At 28.2% G+C, this 16427-nt stretch overlaps 1 protein-coding gene across 1 annotated transcript; it reads left to right on the top strand.

Moving 5' to 3' along the window:
- Nucleotides 1-117: 117 nt before the first annotated feature.
- Nucleotides 118-16160, top strand: LOC111624461. Its single transcript, XM_023367296.1, has 14 exons — nt 118-356; nt 475-578; nt 3452-3753; nt 3896-4177; nt 7229-7519; nt 7774-7992; nt 8108-8284; nt 8368-8688; nt 8831-9112; nt 12162-12452; nt 12523-12741; nt 12857-13033; nt 15406-15562; nt 16154-16160. The coding sequence occupies exons 1-14, from the start codon at nt 198-200 to the stop codon at nt 16158-16160; spliced, it is 2988 nt and encodes a 995-aa protein (XP_023223064.1). The 5' UTR covers nt 118-197.
- Nucleotides 16161-16427: the final 267 nt, after the last annotated feature.

Genomic DNA, 16427 nt, shown 5'->3' on the forward strand with positions numbered 1-16427 from the left:
TTATTAAATATTTAAAATATTATTTATTTGTTTTAAATTAAATTTTTAAATATTTATAAACTTAATTTATATTTTTGGAAGTTTCGTACTCTTTACGATTTCCTGGCAAACTTGGAGTGTCGTTATATTTCGCGGGAATAACGAACAGTTTGTAAACAATCCATGCTTTACTGTTGATTAAACGATGCTAATTTAAAATGACAGAATTAATTGGACACGTAGGAGTACCTTCACAGCTTAATTACGGCAGTAAATTGCGTGTGAAAATTCGAAGCATTTCGAGAAACTGTTATTGTTTATATTATAATAATGTAGCATATTTAATACAGTTTGAAAATCGTGCTTTCGCTGTAAAGGTAAAGAATCTCGTTTCGTTTTTTTTCCCTTAATTGAATTAAAATACAATTTGTTTTTAAGCACAGCGTGATTTTTATATTAGTGTATTTAACTTCTAAATATAATATATTTCTATAGGCGACGTATACGTTTCCTTCTTATGTAACACACATTGCTTTAGTTGAATCAGAAATGTATGCTGTAACGTCAGAAGGAATTATGACAGAATCGGTAAACAGAACGTAAGTAGAGGCATTATCTCTATTTTTCTTCATATTGTGAGGTTCCAAAAACGGGTCGAAATTTAAATTTATAGTTACCAAATTTATTATAAAATTTATTAAGTCGAGAAAATTTTCATTGTTAAATCAGACCAAAGGTCGTGTAAGTTGTGCAGGATATATGAGACAGAGACGAAAGAAAAAAACTATTAATGTCAAACAAATGCAATGTGAAGACGAATGATGTAATAGATCATAAGGGAATGTCGACCAAAAGAAGTAGAACTTTAACAGAATGCTCGTATACCAATGGTCAGAATTTAGAAAATCAGGAAATCAGGTTGACAGTCAAAGGGACATCACATCAGGCTGTTGAAATTCTAAAACGTCAGAGGAAAGACAATAATGAAGTAAAATATGAGTGCAGGTTTCAAAGTTTCATGAACACTTCCTGGTCAGAGTCGACGGATAGTGTCAGGTAGATTCTTTGAAGTGAACCTTTCTTGCGGTCCAGGTGGGTCTTGTCTTTCACCTGGAGACAGGAGAGGGACCAATCAAAAAAGAGAAAAGGGACACAGAGCCAATTAAGAAGGTAGATGAAGAGGGAGAAACACATAAAAACTCTGAATTCCAAGGTCAAGATGCAGTTTTCTATAATGCCCAACCTGTAACCCATGTCACTTCAGACTTAGACTGTGTCACTGATGCCAACCGACGGAGTCTCTCCACCTGCCTTATGAACTGATCAACGCCACTGCCCTGGATCACCTTTGATCAATGATTGAGAAAACAACATTGACGCCCAGGACGTCTGAACAACTGATTGTTTTAAAGCAAACTATTTTGCTCATAGTGTAAGTTATTTTATTGTGAGATAGCCGTGGGTACAACTCCGTTTAGGATTGTTCGTACCACTTAATCGGCACAGATTATCCGAAATCTGTCTCCAAAGTTTCGGATCGAGAGATCCGATCCTATGTCAAGACTTGTTTGACCGGGAGGGCAGTAATATTAGGTCTAAAGAGGATTGAAGACGGTAAAGTCTCTATCCGAATTTGTCAGGTTCCCGACACCAGTTTATCAGTTATTTTACATGCGGATAAACACGCGTGGGGCAATCTTATTTAGATAATAATTGAGAGACATTTCTTTATAAAATAAACAAGAGTAAATTTAATTAAACGTAAACAAATAATGGGAATACAAATACATGATAAGGAGACTACCACTACTAATTATAGTCTATAAGTCGTGCGAGATAGGGACTTATATCTAACCGATACACGATTGAGAGAGAGAGCTCATAAAATCATTTACAAACATACAACCTGATCGTTGTCTTTACTCTTCGGCTCTGTATATGAAGTATTTGTTCACTCCTCGAATTCTCTGTCTTCTTTCCTCTGGAGAGATCAATTTAACTGGGTGTATTTCTAGACTCAATCCTTCGTATATTGTATGGCTCATAGTATAGGCGTTGGCCTTTAAGAGCAAATATGTATGGAGTCCTGACTCTTCTATGTCTGTCGATGAACTCCCCGAATTCTGATAAATTCCCGCTATATCTGACGATCGGTGACCAATCATCATGCAAGATTCTTCCGTGGGAACGGATGAAAAGGGGAATATGTGAGGGGTAAACATTTCCCATCAAAACGAGGTTTTTCGCAGATAAGGGAAAAACAGAGGATGTACTAACTTCCCTCGAAGGAAGTAACATCTGTTATCTATTTTTCCCACGTTTGAAAACGTTAATTTCTCACCAAAATGAAATAATATTTTATGACAGTATTAAACATTATTAATAAAATTACTGTTTTAGATCCAGGGGCCTTTCAGATCTCACATTATGTTAAAATAAATGGTTTTTGTTAGACACTTGTCATCTTTGTCTCCTCTGCCACCACCATATACGAAAGGACCCTAGACCATTACTGATGTGCCTAAAACTGGTTGCCCCTAAAAGTCGGCTTCTTACAATATTTGCTACTTGCTTTATATTATTTACTTAAAAATTAATTTATAAATCCAAACATTAAAACTTGATATTTAGCATTTTATATATCCTATATGTCTTTTTTCTTGGTATGAGTGAAGAATTGAATATTCACCCTCCTTTGGCCCACTCCTGTTGTCTGTGCCAAATATGGATGTTGTTGCAGGGGATGACCTATCCATTCGCAAGTTATAGGGAAAAGAAGTTGTGACACATTTTATGGTTGGAGAATTATGTAAATTGAAATTTTAATCCTCTCCTTTTGGCTTGCCTCTTCAGTTGATCATGCTACGTATAGAAAACAATGTTGCAAGGAGATTGAATCACTCTTCTTCAGTTTTGGGAAAAATATCTCCAACATTGTTTTCTATATGTAGCATGATCAACTGAAGGGGTGAGTGAAAGGGGATATAAGTTTCAATGTACAGACTTCTCCAACCCTAAAATGTATTGCAACTTCTTTATAAGTCAAGAATTAGTTCCTCTTGCAACATTGTTTTCTATATCTGGCATGAATGATAGAAAGGGCTGAAAGAGGGAGTTAGAATTCACTTTACAGAATTTTCTATTTGTACAAAGAATTTGGTTTTTTTGATGTTGCTTAGTATGCATTTCTGTGATGAAGAATACAATTTCATGATTCACGTAAGTTGTAGTTTACTTTTAACATGATGTTATGGAATCTCACAAAATTTTTTATTTCTGGAGTCAACTCTTCAGAAGTTAGAAAGCCTATATACAGTACCAAATTTATCAATTTTATTAAAATTCTTGTTTCTCATAATTAAAAAAATAAGTTTTTATTATGTTATTTTATTATTATTATTATTTCATATTTTTATATGTTTTATGCTTTTTTTATAACAATTAATTTTACATTTTTTTTTTATTTTAAAAGTTCTGAGCTTATGGAAGACACCGTTGAAGATATTTTTGCAAAATTGAATAATTTTGAAAAAGAATCACATAAGTTACTCACAGATTTTACTTATAAACAAGATTCTATAGAATCACTGATTTTAGTTTCAGAGAAGATAGTGATATGTTTTAAAGATAAATTACTTAATGCATGGACAGTAAAGATTCTATATAAAGAACAGTTTGGACACGAAAAAATATGTTTCACTGTTGACTGGGATAATTATCCTTCTAATGAAAATATTGAAGATCTACTGCTTCTTGATCCTTTTGAAAAGAAATGTAAATAATCTTTTTTACTGAAATTAAAATTGTAATTGCAATTCTAATTCTGAATAACGTAATAATTTATATATTTTGATTAATATTCAATAAGTAAAAGTAAATTATACTACTTATGTTAATTGAAATTTTTATTTAATAGCTTTTCCACTTCATCATAGACCAATACTTCTCAGTATTGTACATAGTGAAGATATTTCCACTAGTGAAACAACTTGTAGTTTGCAGAAACATCTATTTATTTCTTTATTTGGTAGTTCAACATTTTTGGCTTCTCAGGATGTTATTCTTTTGGGCTTACCTGATGGAAGAGTCGTGTGGAAAAACATTTGTTCAGTTTCAAATGAAGCTAAAGCACATCTTTTATGTAAATTAAATCAACCAATAATTGGATTATTTTGTACAAAGTTGCATTTACAAAAAGGTAGTGTAAAAATTATTTTCCTTTCTTTCTTAAACAAATCACAGTTTGTCTTCAGTTATTAAAATTAAGAGAAAGTGATTAAACCTTATGATTAATTTTTTTTGCTAAAAATACATATCATAACTTCAAATATGCTTATTAATTTAAAATAATTGGGCTGCAATTTGAAAAATTGTGGACATAAATTCCCACTGTCGTCTGCCTGTCCTTCCTTAATCTTGAGAACAGTGTTAGATAGATGAAAGTCAAGATCAGATATGGAAAGCTTAGAGGCAAGAGGCCCTGATTAACTATATACAAACTTCTGGTCTAGACTGGACAAGTCATGGGATTTTAATTCAAAAATTTTCCCCTGAATGGAGTTACATAGATGACCAGCACAATGCTGTTGTTATCAGGAAAAGTGTGATTTACAGGGGCAAGACATTACTATTTTGTGATTGAGACAATGGCGTAGCGAACATAACTGGTGCCTGGGGCATAACACTATATTGGCGCCCCCTCCCCTTCCAGAAACAAATCTTGTTTGTCTTGGAGATCATTTGGCACCCCTCTGCAAGTGGTGCCTAGGTCATAATAGGCCCCCTTGCTCCCCTCGCTACACTAGTGGGTCTTCTTTCCTTATTCCTTGATATCTCTTGTTTTCTTCCCAGCTTTTCTCCTTGAATGATGATTTTTCCCCCTTTCCTCTTGTGCCAGTCCCCTTTGACCAATCCGGTGTCACCCCCTATTCTCTAGTGACCCATTGGACCATTGGATCAACCAATTATGGTGAGGTCAACAGAACAAAGGCCGAATGTGAAATTTATGAAGGAAAAAATGGTGGAAGAAAGAGAAATAGAGAGAAAAAAAAAAACAAGGCTCAACAAACCACACACTGACAATTAGATAACAAATCAAGTAGCTTCAATAACTTCACTCACTCGGGAGTATTTAAATCAGAATCATACATCACATGTAAACAAAATAAACAACTGCGCGAGAAGTGTTAAATTTGAATGAGCTAGTGCACCGCCTCGTGCACCACTCATTCCCTCTTGCTCATTCCCGAAGCGCGTGAGTTGTGGACGAGATTGTTTGATATGAATTGGTTTATTTTGATTTTTAAATTTAATAGTTGGCAATTTTGCGTGCTCTCCTTCAAAGGTGCCCTGGGCATGTGCCCTACTTGCCCCACCCTAGCTACACCTCTGGATTGAGAGCATATATTTTAAATTAAGTAAATTAAGAATATGATTAAAAATTGCAGCCTGGCATTGTGATGATGTCACAATAATTTTTGCTCATTTTACTTCAAAATATGTTTGTTTAGATTAGATTCCAAAATTATTTAGATGATAATGTTTTGTTTAGATTCAACTTTTTGATTCTAGGTATCAGTTTTTATTAACTTTGTCTTCGAAAAAAAAATTTTAGCAACAGAAAAAATATTTTAAACAAATTTTACAAAATAATAATCAAACTATTTATCATTTATGATTATAATTGATTTTTGAATTTTGGCTTGCACCTTTAATATCAAACACCTTTCGTATATTACTGAACTAAATGTACACAATAAATGTACAAATGGGTCATGAATAATTATTTTTATAATGTGATTAGTTTATTACATATTAAATAATTTATTCATATTGAATAGTGTGGGAAATTGCTGAAAATCACTATTTGCATTGTTTAGTTATTAACTAGTTATATATGAATATTATAATTTCAAGCTAAATTTCAAAGAATAAAAAATTTCAAATAAATTTTAGATGCATTGTTAACTTTAAACTAAAATTTAGTTGTAAAGATTACAGCATATTGAACTTAAAATTATATATAAAAACAAAATTAGTAATTTTTATATTAAAATTTACAACATTCACCACCATAAAAAACTAGTTGTTTAGAATAAAACTGCACACAAAATACTGCACAAATCAGTAAAAGGAATAAAAATTATTTACTTATACAAATGTTTTCATTTGTTTTTAACAATCATCATCAGGTAGTCTATAAGGAAAACAGAACAAACTGTCAAATATATTTAAATCCAAATATTTCAGGTTTTGCAAGTCCATTCTGTCCAGAATTATCCAATTATTTTGATATTTAATGTGTTTATTTTCAAACTTTCATGGAGATCATGAAATTTTCCATTTCAGAGCTACAGATTGAATTGAAACCTTGTCGCCAACTTCAAAGTTGCTCTTCAATCCTTCCATCTTGGCTTTTGTTAGAATTTCCACTTTTCTACCAGACCCAGATAGAAAAATTCACCTTATTGACTTCCAGCAGTGGGTTGAATACAATAAAAACATTTCTGACTTATTCATAAATCTTCCTCAATTAGAGCCTAACAAATTAACAAATCTAAATGTAAATGCAACAAACTAACAAATAGAATACAAAACTAACATTTTAAAATTGTTTTAACTTTGGTAACAGCAAAATCATTTGTGAAAATTAATTTTGTTTGTATTATGTTTAATATCTGATTTTAACATTTTAAATGCTTTATGCATTATAACATAATCACTATATTAAAGTAAAACCCTTCTGCCTTAATGAAAGATTTTTATAATTTTTCTTTTTAGCTGTCTCAGAATGAAACTCCCTGTATAACATTCTATTGTATTGTTCAACTTTTGGATGTTAAACTTTTGTATAAGTTTTTAAGAACACACATATCCAAAAGTCAGGGATTGCCTATAATGCTAAAAATTAACAAAGAACTTAATCATTGACAAGATGTATTGAGATTTATAGATTAAAACAAATAAATGTACTCAACTTCAAATCTCAATACATTTATTTCATTGATCATATTACATAAAATATCATTTTATTTATTTTTAAAAATAAAAATATTATTTTCATGTCCTTTCTAGAATAAAATTAAATTTTAAAATATTTAAATTTATGGAGTAAAAATACTAAAAGTAAACTATTTAAAATGAAAATAATAAAAATTCTAATTATTATGATTAATAACATTTTTATTTATTGTGTGTTATTTAATTTTAAATTAAATCACTAATGCTTTTTTTTTTTTTTTACTTAAAGGTGAAACAATATCACAAGCTCAAGACTCCTTAATAGTTCTAGGATCAGAAGGGAAATTTATTGTATTCACTATGAGTGAAAAATCTGATCACGAAAATAAACATCTTTTATTATTCAGTTATTTAGAAACATCACTTTATTCATACTTGGTATGGAAAAATTACATTATATATATAACAACTTCTGGCGAACTCTTCCGTGCCGAACTTCAATTGAACGAAGATTCTCTCAATGTAAATACATATACATTACCAGTGAATAGAGTAACTGCATTTAGTTTTATTGAAGAAGGTAAGTTTTGATGATGTTTTCTTAAAAAATTTTTCATAAAACTGAAATATTTAAATATTTAATTTTTCAGAAAATAGTATAAAATTACTGTGTGTAACATATACTGGGGATCTATATATTGTTCCATTTAATGATGGTACNGATCATATTACATAAAATATCATTTTATTTATTTTTAAAAATAAAAATATTATTTTCATGTCCTTTCTAGAATAAAATTAAATTTTAAAATATTTAAATATTTAATTTTTCAGAAAATAGTATAAAATTACTGTGTGTAACATATACTGGGGATCTATATATTGTTCCATTTAATGATGGTACCAAAGAATATTCTAACCCAAATGAGGTGCAAAATATTTTGAAATCGGTTAATAACTGTTCAAATGAAATTTTACAACAACAACTGATTCTTAAAGAACAACAACAAGCTTTATCACAATTAGCAATAGCTGCTAATTTGTTGTTTTGTAGTAAGTATTATATATTGAATTTTAATTTTTTATAAGTATTCTTACTAAAAGATGATTTTATTTTATAAAAATTCAATTTTGTTGTAAATTAATTTTTCATATTTTTTCTTCACAGAACAAGTTTTGGATGATATTAAATATACTTTAGAAACAATAAAGGAATCTGAATATGTATTACAAGTTGATTTTTCACCTGTGAAGAAACTTGATGTAATTCTTGGTTATTGGTACTTTGCTATCTTTATTCACATTAATAATAAATCAATTTGCAAGTTCATTCCTATTGACAAGTGTAAGACATTTTTTATTTTATTATTATTATTATTTCATATTTTTATATGTTTTATGCTTTTTTTATAACAATTAATTTTACAGTTTTTTTTTATTTTAAAAGTTCTGAGCTTATGGAAGACACCGTTGAAGATATTTTTGCAAAATTGAATAATTTTGAAAAAGAATCACATAAGTTACTCACAGATTTTACTTATAAACAAGATTCTATAGAATCATTGATTTTAGTTTCAGAGAAGATAGTGATATGTTTTAAAGATAAATTACTTAATGCATGGACAGTAAAGATTCTATATAAAGAACAGTTTGGACACGAAAAAATATGTTTCACTGTTGACTGGGATAATTATCCTTCTAATGAAAATATTGAAGATCTACTGCTTCTTGATCCTTTTGAAAAGAAATGTAAATAATCTTTTTTACTGAAATTAAAATTGTAATTGCAATTCTAATTCTGAATAACGTAATAATTTATATATTTTGATTAATATTCAATAAGTAAAAGTAAATTATACTACTTATGTTAATTGAAATTTTTATTTAATAGCTTTTCCACTTCATCATAGACCAATACTTCTCAGTATTGTACATAGTGAAGATATTTCCACTAGTGAAACAACTTGTAGTTTGCAGAAACATCTATTTATTTCTTTATTTGGTAGTTCAACATTTTTGGCTTCTCAGGATGTTATTCTTTTGGGCTTACCTGATGGAAGAGTCGTGTGGAAAAACATTTGTTCAGTTTCAAATGAAGCTAAAGCACATCTTTTATGTAAATTAAATCAACCAATAATTGGATTATTTTGTACAAAGTTGCATTTACAAAAAGGTAGTGTAAAAATTATTTTCCTTTCTTTCTTAAACAAATCACAGTTTGTCTTCAGTTATTAAAATTAAGAGAAAGTGATTAAACCTTATGATTAATTTTTTTTGCTAAAAATACATATCATAACTTCAAATATGCTTATTAATTTAAAATAATTGGGCTGCAATTTGAAAAATTGTGGACATAAATTCCCACTGTCGTCTGCCTGTCCTTCCTTAATCTTGAGAACAGTGTTAGATAGATGAAAGTCAAGATCAGATATGGAAAGCTTAGAGGCAAGAGGCCCTGATTAACTATATACAAACTTCTGGTCTAGACTGGACAAGTCATGGGATTTTAATTCAAAAATTTTCCCCTGAATGGAGTTACATAGATGACCAGCACAATGCTGTTGTTATCAGGAAAAGTGTGATTTACAGGGGCAAGACATTACTATTTTGTGATTGAGACAATGGCGTAGCGAACATAACTGGTGCCTGGGGCATAACACTATATTGGCGCCCCCTCCCCTTCCAGAAACAAATCTTGTTTGTCTTGGAGATCATTTGGCACCCCTCTGCAAGTGGTGCCTAGGTCATAATAGGCCCCCTTGCTCCCCTCGCTACACTAGTGGGTCTTCTTTCCTTATTCCTTGATATCTCTTGTTTTCTTCCCAGCTTTTCTCCTTGAATGATGATTTTTCCCCCTTTCCTCTTGTGCCAGTCCCCTTTGACCAATCCGGTGTCACCCCCTATTCTCTAGTGACCCATTGGACCATTGGATCAACCAATTATGGTGAGGTCAACAGAACAAAGGCCGAATGTGAAATTTATGAAGGAAAAAATGGTGGAAGAAAGAGAAATAGAGAGAAAAAAAAAACAAGGCTCAACAAACCACACACTGACAATTAGATAACAAATCAAGTAGCTTCAATAACTTCACTCACTCGGGAGTATTTAAATCAGAATCATACATCACATGTAAACAAAATAAACAACTGCGCGAGAAGTGTTAAATTTGAATGAGCTAGTGCACCGCCTCGTGCACCACTCATTCCCTCTCGCTCATTCCCGAAGCGCGTGAGTTGTGGACGAGATTGTTTGATATGAATTGGTTTATTTTGATTTTTAAATTTAATAGTTGGCAATTTTGCGTGCTCTCCTTCAAAGGTGCCCTGGGCATGTGCCCTACTTGCCCCACCCTAGCTACACCTCTGGATTGAGAGCATATATTTTAAATTAAGTAAATTAAGAATATGATTAAAAATTGCAGCCTGGCATTGTGATGATGTCACAATAATTTTTGCTCATTTTACTTCAAAATATGTTTGTTTAGATTAGATTCCAAAATTATTTAGATGATAATGTTTTGTTTAGATTCAACTTTTTGATTCTAGGTATCAGTTTTTATTAACTTTGTCTTCGAAAAAAAATTTTAGCAACAGAAAAAATATTTTAAACAAATTTTACAAAATAATAATCAAACTATTTATCATTTATGATTATAATTGATTTTTGAATTTTGGCTTGCACCTTTAATATCAAACACCTTTCGTATATTACTGAACTAAATGTACACAATAAATGTACAAATGGGTCATGAATAATTATTTTTATAATGTGATTAGTTTATTACATATTAAATAATTTATTCATATTGAATAGTGTGGGAAATTGCTGAAAATCACTATTTGCATTGTTTAGTTATTAACTAGTTATATATGAATATTATAATTTCAAGCTAAATTTCAAAGAATAAAAAATTTCAAATAAATTTTAGATGCATTGTTAACTTTAAACTAAAATTTAGTTGTAAAGATTACAGCATATTGAACTTAAAATTATATATAAAAACAAAATTAGTAATTTTTATATTAAAATTTACAACATTCACCACCATAAAAAACTAGTTGTTTAGAATAAAACTGCACACAAAATACTGCACAAATCAGTAAAAGGAATAAAAATTATTTACTTATACAAATGTTTTCATTTGTTTTTAACAATCATCATCAGGTAGTCTATAAGGAAAACAGAACAAACTGTCAAATATATTTAAATCCAAATATTTCAGGTTTTGCAAGTCCATTCTGTCCAGAATTATCCAATTATTTTGATATTTAATGTGTTTATTTTCAAACTTTCATGGAGATCATGAAATTTTCCATTTCAGAGCTACAGATTGAATTGAAACCTTGTCGCCAACTTCAAAGTTGCTCTTCAATCCTTCCATCTTGGCTTTTGTTAGAATTTCCACTTTTCTACCAGACCCAGATAGAAAAATTCACCTTATTGACTTCCAGCAGTGGGTTGAATACAATAAAAACATTTCTGACTTATTCATAAATCTTCCTCAATTAGAGCCTAACAAATTAACAAATCTAAATGTAAATGCAACAAACTAACAAATAGAATACAAAACTAACATTTTAAAATTGTTTTAACTTTGGTAACAGCAAAATCATTTGTGAAAATTAATTTTGTTTGTATTATGTTTAATATCTGATTTTAACATTTTAAATGCTTTATGCATTATAACATAATCACTATATTAAAGTAAAACCCTTCTGCCTTAATGAAAGATTTTTATAATTTTTCTTTTTAGCTGTCTCAGAATGAAACTCCCTGTATAACATTCTATTGTATTGTTCAACTTTTGGATGTTAAACTTTTGTATAAGTTTTTAAGAACACACATATCCAAAAGTCAGGGATTGCCTATAATGCTAAAAATTAACAAAGAACTTAATCATTGACAAGATGTATTGAGATTTATAGATTAAAACAAATAAATGTACTCAACTTCAAATCTCAATACATTTATTTCATTGATCATATTACATAAAATATCATTTTATTTATTTTTAAAAATAAAAATATTATTTTCATGTCCTTTCTAGAATAAAATTAAATTTTAAAATATTTAAATTTATGGAGTAAAAATACTAAAAGTAAACTATTTAAAATGAAAATAATAAAAATTCTAATTATTATGATTAATAACATTTTTATTTATTGTGTGTTATTTAATTTTAAATTAAATCACTAATGCTTTTTTTTTTTTTTTACTTAAAGGTGAAACAATATCACAAGCTCAAGACTCCTTAATAGTTCTAGGATCAGAAGGGAAATTTATTGTATTCACTATGAGTGAAAAATCTGATCACGAAAATAAACATCTTTTATTATTCAGTTATTTAGAAACATCACTTTATTCATACTTGGTATGGAAAAATTACATTATATATATAACAACTTCTGGCGAACTCTTCCATGCCGAACTTCAATTGAACGAAGATTCTCTCAATGTAAATACATATACATTACCAGTGAATAGAGTAACTGCATTTAGTTTTATTGAAGAAGGTAAGTTTTGATGATGTTTTCTTAAAAAATTTTTCATAAAACTGAAATATTTAAATATTTAATTTTTCAGAAAATAGTATAAAATTACTGTGTGTAACATATACTGGGGATCTATATATTGTTCCATTTAATGATGGTACCAAAGAATATTCTAACCCAAATGAGGTGCAAAATATTTTGAAATCGGTTAATAACTGTTCAAATGAAATTTTACAACAACAACTGATTCTTAAAGAACAACAACAAGCTTTATCACAATTAGCAATAGCTGCTAATTTGTTGTTTTGTAGTAAGTATTATATATTGAATTTTAATTTTTTATAAGTATTCTTACTAAAAGATGATTTTATTTTATAAAAATTCAATTTTGTTGTAAATTAATTTTTCATATTTTTTCTTCACAGAACAAGTTTTGGATGATATTAAATATACTTTAGAAACAATAAAGGAATCTGAATATGTATTACAAGTTGATTTTTCACCTGTGAAGAAACTTGATGTAATTCTTGGTTATTGGTACTTTGCTATCTTTATTCACATTAATAATAAATCAATTTGCAAGTTCATTCCTATTGACAAGTGTAAGACATTTTTTATTTTATTATTAACAATTAAACAATGCTATTGTACTCACATTTATTATCTCTTAATTTAATTTTTTTAAAATATCAGAATATTATTTTTAGTATAAAATCTTTAAAAATGAAATATTTATTCCTAAAAATAATTTTCTAATTGGGGAGTTCTATAGAATAATACTTAAGTGTACTTGGATAACTTTTTAGTTGTTTTATTATGCATATTGAATTTATATATTTGAATATATATCTGAATAGTGTTTTACAGGTATGGACATTCTCCTTGCTATAATAAGCACTTTACTGACATATATTTAACATTTACGCTTTCCTCACTTCATAACAAACCTCATGCAAAAAGAATTCCTGAAAACATGAATATTTAACTTAGGTACCTTTTTCTACAGAACTCCTCAATTATAATCACTTTTTAATATTCTGTTGCATATTTCAGTTAAGTAACTTTTCAGTAAATCCACTGTTTTTATTGCTTATAAATTAGTAAAATTATTGAATAGAATTTATGATAAACCTCTTATTTAACTTTTGATTTGTAAAAATTACATATAAATAAAAAAATAACAGAAATATTTGTAATATTGAATCTGAAATGTAAATGATGTAGAAAAATTTTTACTATAATGATAAATGCACCTTGCTTACTTTTTCAGCAGACAGTTGTATGCATTATAAATGTTTTTGGTTTCTTTTGGAGGTTCTGTAAGATTATAATTCGTAGCTGTTTAGATACATAAATACATATAGCTTACAAGAGAAATATCACAAAGATTTGCATTTCTTGTATTATGTTTTTATTTCGTGTTTTTATTTCTTTTCAAATAAGGGGTTAAAATCTGAAAACCATCCATGTGCAGAACCTTGTTACAGATTACAAATTAATCTGAAGCCTGCTTCAGATTGTTCTGTTGTATGAACATTATTGTAGTTTCAAATTATGCAATCTTCAGGCTTCTCAAAAAGGTTGAAAATGTTTGTAATGCATACAACTGTCTGCTGAAAAAGTAAGCAAAGTGTGTTTATCATTATAGTTTAATTTTTCCAGTTTGGACAACTCAGTTTTAACAATTTTTACAAATTAACTTTTTGCTGAATTTGAACTTTAAAATTTCTAAATGTTTAAAATAATTTCAAGAACGTAAATGTAAAAAATATATATTTAGATAGATTTTAAATGTAATAATAAATTTTTAAATGCAGTACCAGACCAATTATCTGGAAATCTCAGGATTGACAGAGGTCCATATTTCTGGATTTTCAATTTTCTGGACACAGGCTAAATATATACTTAAAATATAAAATAAACAATGGAAAGTCAAGAACAAAATTATTTAACAGATACAAATGAATAAACTTTTAAAGCAGAGTCTGATCAGGATATTAATCCTCTTAAATTATAGAATATCATGAATTGTGTAATATTAGATTGAAAATGAAATGAAAAGAAGTAAAAAACATAATGGAATTGTTGTTGTGCGATGTGTATGCCATGGGAACCAAAACAATACAGTTGTGCATCAAACTATAGCTGTACTATATCCTGCCAAATTGAAAAATAGCCAATTTTCTGGTAATTCTGGATTTCTGGAAGCTGGTTAATTGGTCTGTTTCTATATCAACAAATTAGTTAAATACTGATTTAAAATTTTTAAACACTTAAAAGTTCTCTAAAATAAATTAATGAAATTTTTTCTTTATAATCTAAATACAATTGTTTTTGAACAATTGCATACAGATTATAAGGAAAAATTTTCTGTCATTAATGAACAAGAAACTTATTTCTAAATTGAGTGGGAGAGCAAAGTTTTACTTTCCCAGCTGCTATAGAAGAGAAAAAGTATTGTAATTGGTTGAACCTTGACCCTCCATTTTTTGCATTTTTTGACATTATAAAAATTTTCATAAAATTTTAATAATTTGCAATATTTGTTTTTTATATAAAAAGTTAATCTTTACAAAATAATCCTTAGTTGATTGGAACAAGTCAATAACTTTTAAGATAATTTTTTATTGTATTAATATAATAATACATATATAAAATAGTATTTTGGTTTGTCTGTTCTCTATACACTTCTAAAACTTTGACCAACCTGGACTAGTTTTTCAGAGTTACTTTTTAGGATCATGTGGAAAGTATAAGCTGCCATGAAACTTTGATACCCCATTCTTTCCCCTAATTTATGTCATAAGCATAACAATGGTGGGCTAAAATAACATGATTTTCTTTTTAATGTTTGTCATTCTTACTTTTTGCCTAGACATGTTTGTTAGTATATCATATATAATTTAATACAACCTAGAATTATCGTGTATTATTGAATATTATATAATTAATAAATATTCATATGTTATTTTAGGTTTCCATTCTCAGTTTAAACTGAATATTGAAAGAGCTTCAACATTTTCACATCCAATTAAAGTGGAGTGCATATTACAGCTTGATCTCTCATCAGTAAAAAATTTACCTTTGTCTATAAAGAAATTATCTCCTGTTTATATATCTGTCAAAGAAGAGTACTTAGATTTATGGGATTTTTTATTAGATGAAAAAAATGAAGATTTATTTAATTGTCATTCAGTAGAAAATAAACATGATAAAGAAAAACAATTATGTGAAGGATTAGAATTTAAATCATTTCTTTCAGAGAATAATATGAATTTTGCTAAAGTTAGACCACTAACCACAGCTATTTTAATATCTACATACAGAATTGGAAGTAAATATATTAAAAATAATGATGGTAAGTATCTCAAATTATATAAACTATGTAATTATTATTACTTTTCATATAATGACTTTAAAACTCATTAATATAGAAATGAATCCAAATTGTTTTGAATTTTAATTATTCATCTTCAGAAATTGCTTTTTTTAAAATAGATTTTAATCAGCTTTCAACTTATGTAAAAAATCTGAATATGATACAAACTTTATATAAATATTATTATTACTATTGATACACTTAACATTTTATCAATATACTTAATAGATTAAATAATATTATATGTAATTATAATAATATTTATTATAAATCTATGTATATATAAATTTAACATTTTCACACGCCATATATTTTCATAATTCATATTTTTTTATTTTTGTAGATTATAGAATTCTATTTATGAAACTATTTTTATTGAATTTTTAATATTAAAATATTCACTTTTTATTTTTTTAAATCAAATTATCTCGTTTTATATTTTAATAAAAGCTGTTTTAAAATGCTAAATATTAATCACATTGCAATTCATATAATCTATATCAGTGATTCCCAAACTTTTTTGAGTCACTGCCCCCTTGCTTCCATAAACTTATATTCAATGCCCCTAACCCATTTTCCCTTATGTGAGAAAGGCTTGGAAATATTCTTAGAAGACT

Source organism: Centruroides sculpturatus, unplaced genomic scaffold (assembly GCF_000671375.1).
Source record: "Centruroides sculpturatus isolate CEXI.00-Female unplaced genomic scaffold, Cexi_2.0 scaffold286, whole genome shotgun sequence".
NCBI classification, from domain to species: domain Eukaryota; kingdom Metazoa; phylum Arthropoda; class Arachnida; order Scorpiones; family Buthidae; genus Centruroides; species Centruroides sculpturatus.

Excerpts from the sequence above, each read along its gene's own strand:
- LOC111624461 (XM_023367296.1), top strand. The coding sequence starts at position 198 with ATGACAGAATTAATTGGACACGTAGGAGTACCTTCACAGCTTAATTAC. Across the intron at positions 9,113-12,161 it reads AAAGTTGCATTTACAAAAAG|GTGAAACAATATCACAAGCT; the intron begins GTAGTGTAAAAA and ends TTTTACTTAAAG. Across the intron at positions 12,453-12,522 it reads ATTTAGTTTTATTGAAGAAG|AAAATAGTATAAAATTACTG; the intron begins GTAAGTTTTGAT and ends TTAATTTTTCAG.